The sequence below is a fragment of the Chanos chanos genome, chromosome 9 (genome assembly GCF_902362185.1).
Source record: "Chanos chanos chromosome 9, fChaCha1.1, whole genome shotgun sequence".
NCBI lineage: Eukaryota > Metazoa > Chordata > Actinopteri > Gonorynchiformes > Chanidae > Chanos > Chanos chanos.
Genome location: NC_044503.1, coordinates 21,603,360 through 21,626,415, shown reverse-complemented (window position 1 = coordinate 21,626,415; position 23,056 = coordinate 21,603,360). Strand labels below are relative to the sequence as shown.

The 23,056-nt window shown below is 39.9% G+C and overlaps 1 protein-coding gene across 1 annotated transcript in view; it reads left to right on the top strand.

Moving 5' to 3' along the window:
- Positions 1-23,056, top strand: part of astn2 (astrotactin 2) — a 324,099-nt gene that overhangs the window by 171,223 nt on the left and 129,820 nt on the right. Inside the window, exons 8-10 of the mRNA XM_030785297.1 lie at positions 1,096-1,180; positions 1,899-1,973; positions 6,115-6,248. Of these exons, the coding sequence (XP_030641157.1) occupies positions 1,096-1,180; positions 1,899-1,973; positions 6,115-6,248 (294 nt within the window). The remainder of the gene's footprint in view (positions 1-1,095; positions 1,181-1,898; positions 1,974-6,114; positions 6,249-23,056) is intronic.

Here is a 23,056-nt window from a genome sequence, read left to right as displayed (position 1 = left end):
GTACATGTGAGGGAACTAGTTCAGTCTGTAGATACAGTACATGTGAGTCAACTAGTTCAGTCTGTAGATACAGTACATGTGAGTCAACTAGTTCAGTCTGTAGATACAGAACATGTGAGTCAACTAGTTCAGTCTGTAGATACAGAACATGTGAGGGAACTAGCTCAGTCTATAGGTATACTACAGGTGAAATATACTACAGATCAGAGAACTAGCTTAGTCTGTAAAATATACTAAAGTTGAGAGAACTAGCTCAGTCTGTAGATCTAGTACAGGTGAGGGAACTAGCTCAGTCTGTAGATCTAGTACAGGTGAGGGAACTAGCTCAGTCTGTAGATCTAGTACAGGTGAGGGAACTAGCTCAGTCTGTAGGTATAATACAGGTGAAGGAACTAGCTGTAGGAAACTATAAATAGTACAGTGCTATCAGCTGTCATTAGCTGTGAAATTCAGCAAAGCAATAATATACAAAGCAATAATATATAATATAATTTCTGAGATATCTCCCTCCCCAAATTTCTATTGTAAAAAAACAAGAAAAACTCACTCCGTTTTCATTCTGAGGAAGAGGTGAGATGTAATATCACTTTGTTTTTCCAGCTTCTTGTTTGGTGCATGTTTTTTATATAGAAAGTGTTAAAATCAGTATGAATATGCCGCATGCAGACATTGCCAACAACAACTGAATATAAGCATTTTAGTCATACTGTGAGTGGTCCTACTCTGTGCTGAGTGTCAGGTAATATGTAATGTTCAATTTTTCAACATCTTTTTCATCTAACCCCTAGTAGAGTGGACAGCAGGGAGATAGTTGATGCCGGCAGATGTGTTTGCAGGTGTGTTTGTAGGTTTTGCGACAGGCTTGTATAGGTGTCAGGGACACAGGTTATTGGTAGTGGAAGGCTAAAGGGGCGGGGCAAGTTAATGTGGTTGTCAAAACGATGAGCCCATGCTGACTACTCATTGGATGCGATTCAGGAAATGATGCACCACCATCGCGGAATGATATAAGACACATGCTCAGACAGTAATTTATTTGCTAGGTTGAGCAAAATGAATTAGACCATCACTTTCTTTCTCTCTCCGCACCCATAGGCGAATGCAGCTGTGTGGAGGGCTACTCTCCTGATCCAGAGCACAAGCATCTCTGTGTCCGTACAGACTGGGGACGTAACGAAGGGTAAGTCTTCTGTTACTCCTCACAACTCATTCCAAAATAGGAGAATTAAGGCAAAAAAAGAAAAAAAGAAAAAAGACAGGACGGTAGGGAAAAGAAAAAAAAACCACAGAGAGAGGGAGATTCATCACCTTGTAGCATGCCAAGTGGAGTGTAAGTCCTCTTCCGGAGTCCAGCCGTGCATGTTAATTAAGGCTGCCCAGGCTAACAGCTGGTCCTATAAAAATGCCAACCTCCCCTTGTCCAGCTCTGAAGCGTGGATTGTACATGGAAGATTAGGGCAGTGTCTACATTAAACATGAACGAAATGCTACAACAGGGATAAATGTACTTCCTAAATGAAAGCCAGCACAGCCAATAGGCTGTAGGAACTGAGAACACATGAGGGTAAAATGGCAAGCTATCAAGATCTTTACAAATAATAACAGTGGCCCAAAGTTAGGAATCTCTCTCTATGTATAACTATATGACTATAGTTATATAACTATAGCTATATAAGTATGTGTGTGTGTATGTATAAAATTAACACTATATACACATGTGGGTATGTGTATGTATGTATGTATGTGTGTGTGTGTGTGTGTGTGTGTGTGTACATGTGTTTATAAATGTATGTATGAATGTATGTGTATGTGTGTGTGTGTATGTATGTATGTATGTATGTATGTATGTATCTATCTACCTGGTTTTTTTTGGATTTATTTTTTTTTCTTCGTTACAGTCCTTGGCCTTACACAAATCTGGAGAAGGGTTATGACCTGGTCACTGGGGAGCAGGCACCAGAGAAGATCTTCAGGTAAGCAAATCTGCCAGTCTGACTATGGCACTGTCTTACTGCATCATGGTGCGCCTGGCTGAATGAGGGTGGCACAGACAGCTGGGGGTTTCTGTTGATGCACATTTCAGTCCCATAAGCTTTGGGGTCTGTCGTGTTGTCCTCGCATCCTCTCCCCAGTGTGAGCAGAAGATCGTACTGAAGGGGGCCTTCAGCAGATGAGTGTGTGTGTGTGTGTGTGTGTGTGTGTGTGTGTGTGTGTGTGCATGCGTACGTGTGTGTGTCTCTCTCGGTGGAAAATGGCCTGGGGCGCTGTTCTGACAGGCCTTTTGAGGGGAGGGGACTCTGAGTGTCTGGCTTTGAGATGCAGTCCCTCTACTATGAGCAGATTCTTTGTGACATGTCAAAAAAAAAAAAAGAGTGAAGGAATAAAAAAGGGGGTGGGGGCAAAGGGCACAGTCAACGACTGGTAACTTCAACAGCACTTCCAGAAGACACGACACAGCAAGGTTTTTTTTTTTGCTTTGGGTTTTTTTTTTGGGGGGGGGGGGGGGTTGTTTTCTTTACCGCTCATGTGTTCGCTCTGTTTTTTTTTTTTTTTCTTTTTCATTTTTTCACTTTTTTTTTTTTTAACTTCCTTCCCAGCTTGAAAATTGATTTCTTTCTTGTTCTATCTTTGGGGGCTCTCTCTGCACTAAATTTAAAAGGATGGGAAACTCTTGACCTGGAAAGATCAACTGCTCTAACTAGTGAACTCTGGAGTAGTGGGAAATGAATGGGGTGTATAAAGCACTATAACTGTCCCAATGTGGGGGGGGGGGTGTTTTTGATTGGCAACATCTCCAGTTAAGATTCAAGATTCAATACTTTATTGCCTTGCAACTTAATTGTTAGGAATTTGCATAGCATAACACATAATAAGAGATAAAAACCCATAACACATAACCCCCACCCCATAAAACATTACATACATCAGTGGATGTAAGATCTAGTGCAAAATAAGAAAAAAAATGTCAGGTGCTTTAAAATACAGTAAAATGCAAAATGAAATAAAATTCAGTATTAGTTAGTACCTTGCGTTTTTAAAGTGCTGATGCAGGATTGAGGAGCCATTTAGTAATTTGATGGTTCTGCAGTAAGTGCTGTTGAGGAAATGGGATGTCTTAGTTTTGATGGCCCTGAGTCTTCTCCCTGAGGGGAGAGTTTTGAGAGATGGGGTTTGCGGGAGTCCTGTAGTATTTTTATATCTTTGCGCTGAATGCGGGTCTCATAGATGTCAGAGATGGGGGTGAGTTTGCAGCTGATGATTTTTGAGGCGGAGCAAACAATTCTGTCAAGCTGCTTCCTCTGCTGAGCTCTGGAGTTCCCATAGCACACAGATATAGAAAAGGTGTGAACACTCCTCATCGCAGCTCTGTAGAACTGCAGCTTTCCCTTTCTGCACACCCCAGACTTTTTGAGCTGGCGTAGGAAAAAGAGTCTTTGGTGGGCTTTTTTGATGATACAGATCGAGTTGTCATCCCATTTCAAGGAGCCGTCCACTTTTTCCCTCCCCATCTCTCCGAAAGTCGACCACCGGCTCTTTAGTGAAGCACAGGGATGGCCACCTCATCATGCTTACTAACCAGGGAGCGTACATTACAGAGTAAAATACTCGGCAACGGGGAGCAAGGTTTCCGTTTTCTAAGCCCAATCAGAGCGCCGGCTCTTTTGCCACACTTCCTTGGCTGTAGCTGATGTTTGGTGCTAGCGTTAGATCCTCCTCCGTTAGCCCTGGTATCTGTAGATCCGACGACAAAGTGACTTGAATAAAAGTTCAGCTCTGGTTGATAGTAAACCAAGTTGTTATAGTAGATCTAGTCTTTCATATCTGAGCAAGCTTTCAACATAATCCACACAAAAACACACTAACAACAACAAACAGACTTCCAAACAGAGCAACACCATGTTGCCATAGGACGTCGCCATCAAATCTTAATACAGCAATGTCAGTGTGTTAGTAACAAATTTGTCAGTGGTAAACAGAGATTTCCGCTAAAAGCAATTAGCCGAGAAAACCTAACCAATAAAATGACCAATAAAATGGTGCTAAAATGGCTATAAAATCCAGCTGATTGGCAAACAGTAAAGTGGAGCAATCTTTTATGGCTTTGTACATTGCTAAACTCAACACAAAAAATGCTTTATTTTTTTCTTTTTCTTCCATTTAGCTCTTACTTAAATAGCAAAGCCCAAACAACGGAGCATTTTAAAGTGTTCACTCAGACTCTTCTCGTCTTACTCAACCCAGCTGTCACTGTTTTTGAAGATGTCCGGTGACAGGCGTGCAATACAGCCTAGATTGATTGACCAGGGTGAGAGCCAATCGATGGTCCTCCAGCATAAATTGACGAGTGAGAGCAAGGACTAGGCCGACAGTGTCTGATTTATGAGTGGGCGGGAGCATCGATCCCGCCATGATTCACTCTGCGGTCTGTCTATATATGGGGTCACAGCCTAGGCCGAGTTCCGGAAGTGCAGTGGAAAACTGAGACCCGGAGATTTCCACAGAGGGTCGATTTTTTTGTTTGTTTGTTTGTTTGTTTTTCAGTTAATGGCCATTATGGAATGATGGCATCCGTCCAGACTCATGATGTTGGATCATGATGTATGCTACTACAAACAGACACAACTCTATCAGCCCTTACCTTCCTTTAGCTATTCTCCTGTCCTGGGTGGCTATCTGCCTCATAGCACTGTCAAGTAGTGAACATTTCATATTAGCAATAGGTGAAATCCTATGACTTTTCTCAGCCATGACATCAATGCATTTTCAACGTGGTGCTAATTATAGCATTATAAGCACATTTATAACACAAACGAGAGGAGGAGGGGTAAATTGGGAACATGAAATTTCAGAGTGGTTTTTTAACACTCCAATATTCATATTCTGTATTAATTTCAGTCGGTTAATGACCCATTCCTTGAAGACAACATTAAGTACTTTATTAAGAATGACATAGCTCAGTCAGCAGAGTGCTTCATAAGAAATTAACACAAAGTAATTACTATTTTTCTGGCTGATTAAGACGTATTTGAATAAAGTCTGGGTAGAAGATGGCAAGAAAACAAATATCAAAACTATGGAAGATGTTTTGCAAGCAATACTAATTCAATGTATTGGCCTTTTAACATGTGGTGATGGAGGAATTTGTTCATTTTCACATCCACATAACACAGAAGGCAAAACCATCTCCAATTAACATGCGTTTGACTAAATACGTCTACAGCTTGTTAGAGGACCTTATGTTCACATGAATGAAAGGGTTACTTAACTGGACATATCTTCAACACTTTACATCAGCAGTGTCCAAGTCCACTCAAAACCCTGTGCTGAGGGTTAAAGCGCTGTCTTTCACCTTTGTCTCCTATTTGGATATTGTTTTTTTTTGTTTGTTTGTTTGTTTGGTTTTTTTGACCAGGAAACAGATGTGTGTTTCTTTCCAGCCAATCAGATATTAGCTTTTCATGACTGGATCGAGGCAATACTAATTTGCATATAAATGCACACATACCACATCATGAAGCTGCCATAATGCATAATGTGTTTTAATAAGCTTTTCCAACCTCTTTTGATTTCGTTTTGAATATATCAGCTGATATATGCACTTAAACAAAGATTAATCGTACATGCTGTCAGTAAAGCCTTATGTTCATCTATACAGAGTGCTATTGCATCACATCCACAGCTTTAAAAGAGGAAGTGTTTGTTGCTATAGCACTATACCAGCTGGTAATAACCATTTTGACAGCAATAAATTATTGTTCATTTGCGCTCCAGGACAGATCGACAATACAGCTATTATATTGTCAGACGTGTGACAGTGATCTCCTCTTACTAAAGGATAAAAATGTATACTTAAATTGGCGAAAGCATAGTCATTGTGTTGTAGAAATAGCATGGTAGAAGAGTCAGCTCTAACTTAAGTGTGTGTTCTCTAATTATTATAGCAGGATATGATGAAAAACTAAACCTCAGACAACGCACTGCTGCCGCTGGCTTTGGGGGTTAAAATAGCCGCTGCTAATTTAGAGGTTGTCTCTTGTGTGACGTGGTTAAACGGGGCACTTGGCGTGAAGCGTCGTTTTTAATTTGCTGGCCCTACTGTTCCTGTCACTGCAGATCGTCGTACAGCCTGGGCCAAGGCCTTTGGCTGCCTGTCAGCAAAAGCTTCGTGGTGCCGCCGGTGGAGCTGTCAATCAACCCCATCGCTAGCTGCAAAACAGACGTGCTGGTCACCGAGGACCCAGGGAGACGTCCGGTGAGTTTGTCAAAGCCCTTCCCCTCTTACACATGGACACACAGACTCTCACACAAATACACATGCACATGCACACACGCAGACACACACACACACAGACACACACACACACACACACACACACACACACTAACAAAAGGAAATCTTTAAAATACTGATATGATATATCGGGAGGGAAAGGCTTGTGCTGAACTGCTCATATGCATGTGCTTTGCCATTTTGCACTGTATAAAAATTGTTGTATTAATCTCACTTACATTTGCCAACATAGATTTTTAGCATTTGTTGTTGTTGTTGTTGTTTATTTAATTCAAAGCTAGTTTATTCCTGGGAATACTAATGAAAATACAGTAATTCTACAGTGCAATATTGGAGAGTACAGTTTATAGTTTGAAAGATAGGTGGAAAATAAATAAATATATAAATAAATAAATAAATAAATAAATAAATAAAAACACAGTGACATGCTCTGTTTTCCGAAGGGCAACTATTACATCATAAAGGATTCATAAAGTCGTGGGTCGAGGGTAACTAAGAGAATTTCTCTGAAGAGTTGGTGGTACATTTCTTTCCAAGCACCAGCTTTTAGCCATCCCCCATCTACCTACAGAGTTCCCCAAGGCAAAGGCCTTTTTATGACACAGCCGCTTCCTACTTCTTCACTGCAGATGCTAAACGATAAGCCTGATGCCTTCGTCTGGCAGGAACAGCCCGAGGGAACAAGCTATTTATTTCATTTCAGCACAAAGCAAGCTGTATGTTTTCAAATAACTGTTTTTTTTTTTTTCTTTCTTTCTTTTCTTATATTGTTGGAAGCTGAACATGTTGTAAATGGCTGCTCTTGTATATCAGCACGTATGAAAACATATCCTTAACATGACCCGAGTGCACACTTTCTTCTGGGAGTGTGTGAGTGGACGGTAAATCACTGACATCGCATCAGTAAATGGTTCAGCGCTTTATTTTTGCCGTCCATTTTTATTAGGCTTTAAATTTGTGCTTAAAAGCTCCTGTCAGCAGGGGAATTATGAACTTGCAGAGTATTCATTCTTCAACAGGGCAAATTTTAAGCGGTTTAGGAGACATCTCCCTGCTCTGACTGTTACATTATCAATGCCAAATAATGAAACTGACTCCGGGGGGCATGGAGCACTGAATTACGATCAGATAATGTTCTGAAAACTTAATAAGCTTCATTTGAAATTTTAAAAATGAATGATCTTTTAATTTTACCTCAGTAACATTTTGACAAGGAGCAATTAGTAACTGTCATTACTGAATTCTCTGCAGGTGGGCTTTGTTTTCTGTAAAATAATGATTTTGTTTGTTTATTTGTTTTACCTCACTAGGAGGTGAGTTTATGGTGACTTAAGGAAGCTCCATGTGTTCAGTCTGGTCAGTACACAGAGGCATAGGCACCCAGAGCATGCAATGATGTTCAGGATATTGGTGCTCCTCAGTAGAATGATAGGTAGTAATGTTTCAGAGGGGAGGAAAAAGCAAATATTTCTAATCTCTCCCGCTAGCACATGCTACTGCTGTCAGCTACTGTGAGGAGACGTCTGTGACTTGACAAAAGGATGGGAAAAAAATTATGGGAGTCTTGTCAAAACTAAAAAAAAAAAAACAGAAAAAGAAAGGAAACTCTTAAGTTGTCTCGCAAAGGCCTTTTGTCGTGACTCGGAGCCCTGGGTGAGGAAAGATGGTCTGACTCGTTCTTTTGCATACACAAGCGAATGAAGCGCGTTGTCTGGAGCCGCTGTCAGCCGACTGGAATTTGATTGTCAGTGTGACTGAACTCTTTGAACCAGAATAGTGCCAAAAAGTTCACATGTATTTATTATGTAATAGAAGAAAACCAGCAAATGGTTTGACTTGTTTACATAGTTATTTTTAGTCAACGTCTCTCTCTCTCTCTCTCTCCATCTCTGTTTGTGTATGTGTGTGTCTATGTGTGTGTCTGTGTGTGAGACAGAGAGAACTTGAGAGAGAGAAGCAGAGATCTCTTTCTGTCAGGGGAAGTTGATACTGAGGCTTTTTCATCTCAATTTAACAGGCTAGCTATCTAGGATTCCCTCCCCCCCCCCCCCCCCCCCCCCTAAAAACTAGCACAAAAACTAAAACATTTAAAGAACAAAAGCAACAATTCCAGCTAAACAAATGAACAAAATCAAGCACATGTCTTGCATGTGTTCTGTTTGAAAAAGATGTCTCATTGGCAACGTTCAGAATAGACACTGACAAAGTGGCAGGCACGAAATGCGTAGTGGCTCTTAAAAAGCACCGGAAAAGAGTTCAAAACTAAACAAACTCTCTGCATTGACATGACATGACATGGCTTAGTCTGTGTCATGCAGACCTGCGAAATGCTACACAGCTAGCAAGTCAGACGCTGCTCTGTCTCCCTGCTGCTAATACCTACTGTACACAGCATCTATTAGCAACAGGATATGTTAACAAAATCATTTGGCTTGAGGTTTCTTTAGCCAGCTAGTGAGCATGAGAAAGAGTACAAATTGTCACCCCAGGTGGTGTCTTCAGTAATAGTAATAATGTAGAGAGCACGCCCCCTGTGCAGCTAGTTTGTTTGTATCAAACAGCTGTCCTTCATGAATAACATGTAAGAATATCAGAGTTGTCACTCGATAAGTTTCAGAGGCTGATGCCTCCAAAACAGAATTGGCCAACCTTCCTGATGAAGAACAGCCATGCCAACATCACGCTAACACACGCTGATTAAACTTATGAACTTAATTAACTGTATCTGACTGCTGCAGTCAGAGAGCACTGCATTAGCGCTGGATCTGAGATTGAGGTTCTGGAACCTCTGTTATCTGTTTGTCACATTTGCCACGAGACAGAAAACTGTCTTTAATGTCAGCATCTGATTTTGACCTTAAGAACAAGCAAAACCATGGATATAAGTAGACTATGTGTAAAACATATGTATTTCACACATGTTAAAGGCAGTAAAATTCAATTAAAATGATTGACGGGCTCAGTTTTATTGATCCAGTGAATTATGTAGGATGTGAGGCAAGGGATCAAAAGTGTTTGTTTATATCGCTGTTTGTTGCAGTGAGCAGTTCTGCCTAAGGACAAAGCCATAGACCTTAAATGACCTAAAAATCTTTCAGGAAGACATAGAACTTCTTTTGTGATCGTTAATCATACTATATATAGTTTCTTATATATGTAATATGCCTATTAATCTTCTCCTATATTGTATTACTGCTTCACAATTGTTTAATGATCTTACATTAACATTGATGAAATACTTTGATGTTAGCAGTAGTTTTACTGATGAAAAAAATAAATAAATAAATAAATAAACTATGGTTCATTCAGACAAACGGGTTGAAGGAAACACGCTTCTTTCCTCAGAGAGTAGGCGTTCTGAATGATTTATTATGCCTAATTAGTATTTAGCGTAACGGCAGGAACAAAATAATAACTTTGAGAGCGTTAGTGATGGAAACATACATTTAACGAGTGATTAGCCAAGTTTATGCGGAGTACATTAAATCAGTTGGATGTATCTAGTTAATAATGAGTCTCCTGCTACATGGGAAGTGTCTGTCAGATATGCCAGCGCCATGAATAATGTAGTCTCATAATTACGTGAAGTATTTTCAAAAGGAAGGCCCAGGAGAGAGAGAGAGAGAGAGAGAGAGAGAGAAAGCTTTTAATACAACAATCAGTGTGAGGACCGGAGCTTCTCTGGTGTCCTGCTATCTATGCAAACGGCCTGGCAGAAAAAAAAAGTTTTGAGTAAGCAAAAAAGTGTGCTTGTGTGTGTGTGTGTGAGAGAGAGAGAGAGAGAGAGAGAGAGAGAGAGAGAGAGAGAGAGAGAGAGAATGCAGCCATGCTAATGCAACCATAGATAATCTTTATGATAATTATTTTGCTCTGTGCCGACACTAATGGCATAATGCAATAGAACTGTCGATAAAAGTTAATAACCCAAAACATGATAGACTAAAAGTTATGAAGACCGCCACTCAGCAGATTTAGGCACCTGATAGAACAGGTCACTCAGATTTGACCTTTGACAAGAAATACCACAGCAGAGTGATTAACAGCCAGTGCATGGAAAAAAAAAACAAATAAAAAACAGTCATTAGCATCGCAACCAGATGCTGAAAGCTCCAGTGAAAAATACATACCCTAGAGATTCCATCATGGCTTAGTAACAGGTAACACACGCAGGGGGAAAGGCAAATATGAAAAAAAGAAAGAAAAGCTAAAATGTTATGCCTGTTGTATATTCACAAGTGGCACTAAAAGCCAAAACATGGAATGAAAGGGACTGTCAGTATTAAAACTGAAAAGCTTGACACAGTTGTTTCTGCAGATTAACAGTCGCAGTTGTGATCCATTAAGCACTGAGCACTGTTTTAATGGAGCATCCAGTTCCAGAAATTATTTATTTATTTATTTATTTTATTAAGCTTCATTAAGTCAATTGGCTAATTACATTTTCACCCAAATGGTCATATGATGATGTCCAGGACGCTGCAGTATGTTACAGGCAGAGAAATTTTAATTTGTGGCGCTAACCCTGAATCTTTGTTCATTTCCAGACTGTTTAATTATGCTCCTCAAGCCAATTAGAGCACCAGGGAGAAAGCCCCTGGCATTTTAAACCAGACATTAATCAATTATTTGTGCTATTTTTGAGTGTGTGTGTGTGTGTGTGTGTGTGTGCGTGTGAAATGAGGGTCAAATTAAAACTGCGTTGGATGCATGAAATGTTTTAGTCAAAGAGAATGGTTTGCATGTTATTGCTAAACTAATAAAGGAAACACAGAAAAACAGCTGAGAGGCCTGATGTTGAGAGATTAGTAGAGTCTTACAGGATCTTTATGCTGCATCTTAGGTTGAATCTCCAGCCATGATGTGTGTTACTGGTTACATTTGTTGACATCTTAATGAACTTTTAACTCTGTAATTGCCATTCTGATTCTGAATCTGATTCTGTTGAAAAATCGTCTCAGTTAAGCTACCAGCTTGTAATAAAACCTTATTTTGCCTTTACAGGACACAGCAGTTTTTGGAATACTGCATGTATTTTAGTGCAGTCATCAGTCATACAGGAAAATCGTGGAGTTGTTTAAATAATGATGAAGAATCAGTCACAAAGCCCATTGTGAAGGGAAGTGAGAACATTGGCATGTTCATTGTACCATGAGCATGGGTTTGATTGATGTTTTGTGAGGCCTGAACTGACTTAAATGCTATAAGCTGAAAAAAAAAAAAAATAACAGTGTCTAACCCAGTAATGCCACCAGCTATCAGGTTAATGCTAAAAAAAAGGAAAAAAAAAAGTGCTTTCAGAGAAAACAGATCAACTCATTCAGTTTCTTCTCATATGTAAATCACACACTGGAAGATTTCAAATTCACACACGCACTAGTGTTATTCATCCATTATGATAAACAGACCTCACTGTATTCATGTGGTATCAATTCCATTAAGCAGGTGCAAGTCCTTAAAAAACAACATTTATAGTGAGTAAAGTGTCTGCACACCCTGACAGCATCCCTAAAGACAGCCCCGCCCAGAGTAAAACCACCCTCAGAGTCAAAGGCCTTCTATTATTATTTCATTAACCTCATTTAATAAAAAGCAGGTAGGCAAAAGGTGAGAGAGTGGATAAAAAGTAATGAAAAATGACAAAAACACACCAACTGGATAAGCTCTTTTAGGTCTGCTTAATTGGATATTCTAGACTGCTTACTGCCTCCAGTCCACTCAACTTAAGAAATTAGTAATAATACAGAAGATGCACTTTTTTAGCACAATTTAAATGTGCTTTTTATGAAGTAGCTGATTCACCAAAGTTACCAGGAGGCAGAGCGGCTTAGCATCTTCGTCTAGACCCTTAATAAACCCTTAAATCAGAACAGAGTGTTCTGAATGAGGTCTCAGAGTGGAGACTCATTGTGGGCGTCCAAAGATCTTCAGTCCTCAACAAAATGCCGCGAATCTTGTAGTTCATGGAGAAAAGTGTATGTGTTTGCAATCTCCAAGCATAGGATCCATTGCTTTCCTCAGTGTTCACAAGAGATCTTCCTGACGTAGCCCATTCTCCTCATGCTGTCTGTCTTTTCTGCAGGAGTTTGGATACTTTCATAATACTGTTCAGTATTCCTTTTGGTCCTGTACACTGCACCATATCAGAGCATGTTCAGTGTGTCAGTCACAGTTCAGATATTCTCTTGATAACTTCACACTCACAGGTAACAACATCCCTCTGACACCCAGCTGTCCCCACCCCCCCCCCACCCTTGGTCACCTGATAACCAGCCCACTAATAAGATTCTTCCTAGTGGTTCCTGAAAAACTGGACAGTGATTAAAATACACACAGACAAATCCAGGCACTTGCAGCTGAGTTAAGTCTTTTCAAGGCATGCCATGTCTGTATTTATCAAATCGATGGAAGAGAACGTGAGGTCTTATTGAAAGACTGGCCCTCGCGACTCATCCATCTCCAGAGGAAATTCATGAAAACAATAGTTATGTGAGACCTGACATCTTAAGCATGCTTGCCATTTAAAGCTCAGATGAGCCGCACAATAGACTAGGTAATAGACCACGAAGGGGAAAAAAAAAAAAAAAAAAAAAACACCAGAAATTCCCCGGTCATTTTCTCTCCAGGTTTTACTGACTGTATCCAGAGCCTGTCATTCTGTCAATATGTAGCTGCCGATAATACATAGAGGCATGCGACAGTTAGCGCTTTTGACAAATGATCAAGTCAATGCGATCTGACTCACCCAGCACAGTCTCAACATAATCCAAAATATTCCCAAAGCCGAGACTCAAACAACTCTCGTCAACATGCTCAATTCTAATGCCAAATCACTGCCCAGTGTCCGACCGCAACGCGTCCTCGGACAAAAAAAGGACGATAAATCAGATAAAGAAGTGCTTAAAACCCACGCACATTACTCACCTTTTATCTCAATTAAACTGCTCTGGGCTCGGGCCGGCGGGCCCATCATCTGGAACGCGTGATGAAGCACAACTTATTTACAAAGATCGGAGGCATCGGCACATCCATCAACTTCAGGGCTCCTGAACAATTATAAGTTCAGTAATCGTGCCTGAGCACAACAAAGGCCTAGCTAGAGAGGTGATTCATCTCCCTGAAGGATCGAGAGAAGGAGAGAGAGAAGGAGAGAGAGAGAGAGAGGGTGGGTGCCAAAGAGAAGGTGGGGCCTGGGTGAGATTAATAACTGTTTAGCTGTAGTTTAGTGGCACTTTAGATGCAACTTGATCCTGAATCCAAGTTTGTGCCGAGGCAGGAGTTTTGCGCTAGTGTTAATTATTCCTGAGACGACGTTCGTAGGTAATGCGAGATTAGCATAATTAGGCTGGAGTGAGATAATCCGCCGTTATGGCTCACAGGTGTTGTTAACTGGTCTGGAACTAATAATCCCACACACTGATAAAAGTCTGCTTAGTTGAGATAATGGATTCCATAGACCATTAGTTTGTGTCAGTGCCTCTGAGCCCAAGGCTATGGAAGTTTCATGAATAATATCAAAGTAAACTTAGAGGCATCGATCTTGGTTAGCCTTGTTTATTTTGTTTACCGGAATGGCAAGCTTTGTGCGCAGGTGTAAATGTTGCATATTTGAAACAGTAATAAAGTCACAGTGGTTGCACTGGGGAAGTTAGAAAATTGTCTTCACCGTTAGACAGCTGAACGTTAGACAGCTGAACGTTAGACAGCTGTTTGGTCACTCCAGTACAAAACTCAAGTTCAAAAGTGGTCAAAACGGCAAACATGAGATAGTAACAGAAGTGACACCAACAATTTAAGCATGTTTTGTAGTCAAAACAAGTCACATTCTTCATCGTAAACAACAGTTTTGAATCTTTCGCATGCTGTAAAAGTCCTAGTCCTTCTTCCTCCCTGCATACCTCCCTCCTTTGTGAAGCCGTCTGTGACCAATAGAGGTGTTTGTATGCCTCTCTCGACTGCACAATTCATTTGTCTCTCTCTCTCTCTCTCTCTCTCCTGTGCTCCTGTGCTGGCTGGCTTCCCTCCTCTGCCCTTCATTTTCTCTCTGAGTTTGTGAGTCATTTGTCAGCACTTTGTAGCGGCCTGGCAAACTCAAATGATGCCACAGAAAGCTTTGTGCGTCTTACCTTAATAGCAAGCGCCTGGAGAACAAAGAAAAATGAGAGAGAGAGAGAGAGAGAGAGAGAGAGAGAAAGAGAGAGAGAGAAAGAGAGAAATAAGAGGATACACAGACACAGAACTTCTTTTTGGAGACATTTTATTATTATTGTTACTACTGAACTGATTCTTTTATTTCCCCCAGGTCTTTCAAGTCTGGCTCTGAAAAGTGAAATCAGCTGTAGTCTGGAATGAGGCTGTAGAACATGGCAGGAACTATGAGACCTGGGACAAGACTTTATTAGCTGAAAAGGCGCAGTAACATAGAGCAGGCAGTACTGTAGATGGAGGGAAGACGCTCCAGAGAGGCCGGGGGGGGGGGGGGGGGTGTTTCGACACCGAGAGCAAAGAGTTTGAGACCCCAGATTATGCTTCCGATTAAACCATTATCACAAATTGTTCTTTTTCATGAACAATGTCATACTCATGCATTTTCTAGAATGTAAGGCACAGATCATACAGGAGACAATCAGAGAGATGGATGTGCAGATTAAACGACAGCGCGGAGGCACGGAGCTTTGGCTGTGTTTTTTGGGGATGCCAACTGCTACTTCAGGGCCCGATTCAGCTGACGACTGACTCACTCACTCTAGCAGTTTTTTTTTCATTTACCCCAGAAAAACAGCTGCTGAAACTGTTTATTCACATCCGCCAACAACATAATGATTTTGTATTTTATAAAGCGATTAAGTGTCTTTTTTTATTTTTTAACAACTTCAAGCTTCGTGTCATTTTCTCCTCACATATAAAATCATACATAGCAGATTCCAGATGTTCACTGATTCACAGCCAATAACTCTTTTGATATTTTTCCAGCCATGGCAACAGGTGATTTGATAATAAGCTATATACTGTCTATGATGTACTGGTAGGATGTTAATTTAGCTGGTTCATGTCCAAATAACATCTATCCCCTAATATTGAATTGAATAGGCTTTTCAGAGTTGGCGCTGTGTAAGTATGGGACTTACTCTCAAGAGAAGCAGCAGAAATTATTTATGAAGATGATATTGAGGGGCTGGCTTAGTTCCAAAACACAAAAAAAAACCCAAGGAAAATCCAAAGGATCGATTTTTTGTAATCCCAGTTCTCTCTTTGCTACCCTTTTCAAAAACCCTGGTTTACACGACAAGCGATGGATTAAGCGTAAGACAAAAAAAATTGCTCTTTTAATTTCGTAGTGCTTTGTGGTCCAATCTCAAAGAAAAAAAAAAGACAAAGAAAAAGAAGAAGAAGAAGAAGAAGAAAAAGAAGAAGAAGAAGAATCAAGGAAGTAAATGTGTTTTGTTTAACAAAAGCCAAATCAAAGTTCAAAATTTGAAAATGTACACAAGCACAAAACAGTTTTTGAAAGCTGTTTGTGTGTGTGTGTGTGTGTGTGTGTGTATTTTTGGTTTAGTGCCCAAATACCCATATTTCTCTCCATAAATCAATAAATTCACCTTCATAACTAGGGGATGGGGAAAAAAGACATTTAGTCATTTGAAATCCTTTTAGATTATGGCCTTGCTTCTTTTGCATGTAAAAAGACAGACACCATCTGACACTCCGGGAGCCAAAGGTGAACGTGGGACAAACAACAAAAAAAAAAAAAAAAATAGAATGATATTGCTGGAGGTTTCAATGACAAGGTTTCTCTTTTCATCGTCTTCCTCTTTTAATTTATTTTTTTTCTCTCTCTTTTCCTTTTTCCTCTGTCTGCCTAAGTGCAGCATTGTAATCCAATGTTCCTTGAGAATACTGAATAATTCACAGCTGGAGTTCTTGTTTCAGTTCAGAGATGTCAGTGTGAATCGGGCCTTTGCCGAGAGCACACGCAGAAGAATACACAGACGCAAACAAACTAGAACTGCCCACACATTGACTTTTTTTTTTTCTCCTCCAATCCTCCTGACGCGGTGTCACGACCCTTGGATATTTGCCGACTAATAATTGTTAGCAGGGAAAACACACGTTCCATCTGTCTGACAGAACAGGTTACAAAACCAAACGAGGAGTTTGGAAGGCAGGCAGGGCTGACATGAGATGAGTCTAATGATTGGTGACATCCCTTGAGCAGTGGTTGCTGTACATATGAACCAAAGATCAACAGTGGATTTCCAAATACAGAAGGGAGAGAAGAGCGTACATTCACAAAGTTCTTGACATTTTTACGGAAGAGGTTTTCTAATGCACTGCTCATAAAAGAATGCATTAAAAAAAAAAAATCGAATTTAGCTGAAGACAGCACTATTTTTGGTGTCTTCAAGTCCCAAAGTTGTTTGCAAAACAATTGCTAACAGGCGCAGAGAAATCTAGTCAACCTATTTTCATTAAAGATTCAGATTAGCGTCCTGTTTCGTAATATCATCCAAGGGCGGACTGTGCCAGTGGTCTCTGTCTGTGCTTTGCTGCTCTTTTCAATGATCCAAGATCTGTCCTAATACTCCGTGACACATCAAAGCTTAGGGACACGCAAAAGGCGAGAAATCACACTAAGACATCAGTGCAGGTAATTGTCGGGTTCTGCCCCTTCAGATCTTCAAACGTTACCTAACGTCAGTCAGCAGGACACCTATACAAATCCTCAAAAAAACCCCAAAACACAGTTTTTCCTCAGATGTAATATAAGTATCCAGTTAGGAAGCCAAAGCAGCATATTCCACGGTGTACCGAGCCTGACTGCCCTGTTCCACACGTGTGTGGAAATAAATCATGAAAGTGATTGTGGGTTGGGCAGAGTTGCCTGGTGTGCATTTTTAAATGGGCTAGAGGTCATTAGCTGCGCGGAGAGAATGAGTCAAAAGCTGTCATGCCGCATCCTGCGTCAAGGCCTGTACCCCAGTTACCCCAAATAACTCGTAATGGATGACCCAAACTTGGTTTTCACAAAGCCACCATCCATACCCACACGCGAGCTCTTGGCCCCGTGTTGTGTATGGGAGATGCTGTTTGTGCTAGCTTTGCTGCTAGCATATGCAAACAACGTTGGTCTTTATCAACAATTCAAATGTCATATGATCAACCCCCCCCCCCCCCCCCCCCAAACCCCCCCCAAACCCCCCAAGTGGGAGAGGATCATTTTCTGTAATTGCTTTCCTTTGCTGAAGGTGTAAGAAATTACATACACCAAAACTGGACAAAAGCGTTTTGTTCGCTAGCACTTTTACTTTCATCTGAAAATTGAGGGCCACTTACACTTAACTGTTCTTCTCCGTTTTTCTAGGAGCTTTTAGCATTATAACACTGCTATTAATGACTGTGCATACGAGGTGTTTCATATTTTTATTCACATTTTATTCAATCCCACAAAGGGAGGTTAGGATAGCAGGATTAATCTTTCTTCATTCATTGTTTCATAAATGTAGATTTGCTGCATCAGTTTGGACAGCAGAAGCTTGTTGTGCTTAAAACCATGTTACCATAGTAACCAGCAATATTTACACTAGTGTACAAATAGCAATGACAAACAAAAAAACAAAATTAAAAAAAAAAGAAAAAAAAGAAAAAAAAAACTGCGAAATAGGAGCCTGCTCTACTCAGAACTGGGAGAAAATGCAATTAGACACCTTTTCAGATGGCTAAATAATCACTAATGCAGCCTCTACGAGAGCATTCAAGGTTTTTGCTCTCTCTGCGTAAAACCTACTTGTGTTTGGCAGAAAAGCAGCGTTGTTAATAGGATCCTTCTTGATAAGACATGAAAATCATTAGCTGCTTAGGCAGAGTGCTCAGACCGTACACTGGACATGTGTTGTGAATGCAGGATATGGGTTAAGAGGAGAACAGAAAAGTGATACAGTGAGAAGAGCAGGAGGGTGTGTTTTCCACTTATCCTACATGTGGCCGATGTTCAGTTTGCAGTCACTTTTTTTTTTTTTTTTTTAATTAGCGGTTTATGAATAACAGCCTATGCTGTGGAGGTTGTGTGTCCATTGCCCAGTGCTATAGTTCTCAATAGGAACTGAGGAACTGAGCATTCATGTGTAGCTTGAAAACTGCTTTTTGTGCCGGTCTAGACACTTAATTGCTTATGAATTTTTCCGGTGGGTTGATAATTCAACTGGGTCTTCGCGAGCCCCCGGAACTAGCACACCACGCCCATGTACAATAATGTTTTGGTGAGAATTAAGATGCAAAAGCATTTAAATTGCTGTGGCAGTTATCTGGCTTTAGGAAGGAGCACAAGAATGTGAAGGAAGAGAAATGACAACAGTTGGCTCTTCTGAGGAAAATCTCTCAGCAGGTTTTTGTGAAAGTCAAATCTACTTAATGGTGTGTAAGGCTTCACAGCTGAATAAGTAGTGCTATTGATTGCTTCTGTGTTTTCTGTGCTTCTTTTTGGTGTGTGGGGGGGGGGGGGGGGGGGACTTGAGATTTATCAACAACAGTTCAAACAGTTAAACAATGCAGCATAACAGATCAGGTCAATATGAAAGAAATATGTAAGTAAATCAGTAAATACATATACATAGCATCAAAGCAGTGTACATTCAGCAACATGAAAGAGAACAGTCCCAACTGACAGAAACTGCCAACTTTGTTGTGCATATGTGTGTGTGTGTGTGTGTGTGTGTGTGTGTTTACTTGACATCACAAGTCAATCTTTTTCTGACATTTTTTGACTCTTTTCATTTTTTTGGTACTCATCTTTCACCAGACATTCCAGCCAACTTGGTGTCATAAAATATTATTTCTGCTGAAAGCCAAGCGTCATGAATGAGAACATGCTGAAAATGTATTCTGAATGTTTGCAGCTTTTGTTTCTAGAGCCTCACTCTGAGAAACTGTAATGAGGACAGTTACAGGTTTTGGTCTATCACACCACAGTTCTCTTACCCTGCAATGCTGTCACAGGGAACAGCTGTAACTTCGATGATGGATAAATATCTGTTTGTTCGAGCTTTAGCTGCGACAGCATGAGCCACTTAAACAATTACCCAAAGCCTTTTTGTGACACTATTGCTCCCATGTTCTTTTCGGTTACCAAACTCAAATTTCTCTCTCTCTCTCTCTCTCTCTCTCTCTCTCTCTCTCTCACTCTCTCTCTCTCTTCTTTAAAAAACCGGATGCTCTCCCAGTGCAATTACTATAGCAATTGGACAGCCACCGGCTTTCAATTATTTGTCAATGGAAACATTAAAAAAAATTGCTTTAGTGAAAGAGGAAGGCAGGGTGCATGTAAAAAAAAAAAACAAATTACATTCAGATTAAACTGTAGTGACCCAGCAGGAGTTGTTCTGAAGCCCTATTGGAAGAGAGAATGATTAGAGACCACTCTTTTCCTCTGTCAAGTCACCACACCAGGGATCTTGTTTGTTGGTCACCAAGGGCAGATCTTGTCCCTGAATATTTTTGACTCTTCTTCCTCTGTATGACAATCAAAAGAGGCAGAATAAACAATCAGACAAACAAACAAGCAAACAAACAAATATCACAACGCAGTGAATTATTGTGAAGTGCAAAAGGTGAATGCAAAGCATCCCTAGAGTGCTATCTCCAGACGATCATTCGAGAGTGTTTTCACAATTGGCAGCATTGGAGGTTCACCAGCAGTCACAGTTTAGTACTTTGATTGACTGAAACTCCCTTCTCGTTTCATCATCTCTCCTCGGTGAAAAAGAATCTAAAGACGAAGGTATGTGGGAAATAATGCCTTTGGGATCTGAAGGACTGATTCCTGATTCTGGGAAGCGTCCAGAGCTATGGGTAACCCTTTTGAGGTGTACATTCTGGTTGTGAATACTGGTTGCACCTGCATGAGTGGTTTTTGTGGACAAATCTAGAGCTCCAGGTCCGAAAGTTGATTGTATCCCCTTGTGTGTGTGTGTGTGTGTGTGTGTGTGTGTGTGTGTGTGTCCCCACAGCTTTCCTTTTCTCCATCATGTGATGGCGTGACCTCGATGTCCAGTAGAAGATTGAATTTGTAGTGAACACTTCACTATTTTTTAAGAACCACATATTCAATTTATTCATAGAATTTCCTGTATTCAGTGTTCCTATAAAGTACCATAAAATACTGAATACGATACACATACTGTTCCAATAAACATTATTAAACTAGCAAAAGTAACATTATCAGAGGACAAGGATGGGTTACACTAGCTACTTGAGTAGACACTAAATTTGTTCATGAAACAGAATTCGTGATTTTCAAAACGTTCTATCAAAACAGCGTAGAATTCCAGACATGAAACATATTCTGACAATATCTCATGATATGTTAGCATGTCAATCATCACATCAGTATGTTCATTTTAATGACAGTAAACACAATATTAAAGCTCAACAGAAGCTTACCCTTTGACCCTGTAATCCTAAGGTCATGTAAGAACAATTGTTGAAAACAATCGCGGTATCAGTGTCTGAACATACCATGACAAGCACTCTGGACACATTTATCTGCCCTCAGGGCTGCTGGATGGGTGGTCAGTGCATGCGTTATTGCCTAAGTTCACAAAGTGTTATTTAAGAGCATTAAGACGGGCAAATTAAAACTGCAGTGGTTAATAAAATTAGTAGGGTTCGACTTTTCAGTGTATTAGAGCTGTCTTGTGTCAATGTAAAGAACATAACTGAGAAAGTATTCTCTGTTTTGAATCATTGTAGCTATATTTTATGGTTACAGCAATTTTGCTCCACCTTCAAAGAGAGAGAGGCAATCATCAACATAGCTTGAAAATGAATTGCAAGCCTTAATAGTATTAGAAGAAATTTAACAAATAAATAAATAGATAAAGGTGAGAGTTCAAATGAACAAAGCAGGTATAAGAGATACTGAACATCAGTGTTATCAACAATGGAGGCTGCTTCTTTTTCAAAATCGCTCTCCATAAACAAACATAAATAAAATAACTTGTAAACAACGACTGGAACTGAAGTTCAGCCTGTGTTTGGGGTTCCCATGGTGACACGGTTCATATATCAATCTGCTAGTATGTTATTACATTTGGCTTTGTCCCGCGAGTTTCCCTTGGCATTTCCACAGGTCATGTATCTGCCCAATGGCTGGCACAATATTATTGCTGAACTCTAACCTCCAATATCCTAGTTATCCGTTTTGTCACTGTATATCTCTCTCACTCATTGTTCCATTGTTCTATGCAACCTTTTTCCCTTTCTCTACAGCGTACAGTCACGAAAAGAAGATTACTCATTGTTTGCTCTGTGAGGTCAAAATAGCGTGCAAATCAGAGTCCCAACAGCGTCAAAGCAATCACTTTTCACTGTATTTCTGTCATGCAGCATAAACAAATACCTATGAAATGTTTCCCTTAACCAGAACAGCCAAGGAAATACATTTAGACTTTTTGTTTTTTCATTCATTTTTAAGAAGGTGAATTGTGTTCTTGCTGTCAAACATGATTTGAAGTCAAAGTTAACTATTTGGTTTGACAAAACAGAATGACTACATTTTGTTGCTGCATAGTTTATCATCTGGATCTCTTTGTTTGGAAGGCAAATTCGTATTTAGTTACATATTGTTTATGTAGAGTAAGCATACATTCTCCTCTGTGTTCACACAAAAAAAGTTTTCTATATTTTGAGTGTTGGCCCTTTCCAGTGCAGAGTGTTGGACATTACACCAAAAGAATAAATATCTTCTACTTGGTCATAGCTCATGTTTTCAGTTATACTCCGTCAAACTTTGTCTTTTTATTTATTTATTTATTTATTTAAGTCACTTTTTTGCCCGGCTAGACTTTTAAGGTTCAATGAGACTTATGGATAGCCATTTGTTTTATTTTTTCTCTCTTTCTTTTTTTCCCTGTATCCTTCCATTCTGCAAAGATCTGCCATATTTCCTTTTCAGTTATTGCTTTTCATATCCCTCTCAGTATGTGGACTAATAAGGTGGATGGAGTTTTATTATCTTTTTCTTCCCCTCCTTCTTTTGATAACTCCTCCTTTCCTTCCTCCGTATGAGCTGCATGTGGGTCACCCTGAGTGAAGTTGTTTGCATAGCTAGCGCGGGGCTACTTTCTGTTCCCTATACATCAATCGTCACTTTTATCTGGATTAAACATTTGAGACTCAGTCAAAGAAAAGGTGTATTGACGAAGGTATGCAAATATTGTTAACTAAACAGTGCCGATGTGCGCAAGGCAAAAGCTTTTGGAGTTTCTTTTTTATAAAGTTCTGTCTGATTAGAAGTAGAGATCTTAGAAAAGTGAATAAACGATAGTGACAGCGGTTGAGAAGTTTCAAAACTTAAAGTTGTAGAGAAAAAGGTTATTTGACTGCTTGTGCTCTGATAGTGCAGTAACTGTAGCTGACATTCTCTTTAGCATATACACTCTAAAAAACCTTTGATGACATTTTGGGTCTTACGTGTTACAAGTCTTAACAGAAAAACGTACATGTCACAATACAGTTCTGAACTATCTGTGAATATATTGCATCTTTGATAAATATTCTTTTAAGTATAGCTTTACCTTTAGTCACGATGACAATTCATTCAGCCTGAGGTTCTCCTCACATAGTCCTGGGAGCTAATCATTGCTTACGGTATGATGTGTTATGATTAAATTGGAATACATTATGAATGCTGAGTTTAAGTCAAGTTTTGATTAAAAATGTTGAGGCCTCCAAGCATTCAGAGCAGATTTCTGTACTTTTTTAGTTAATTAA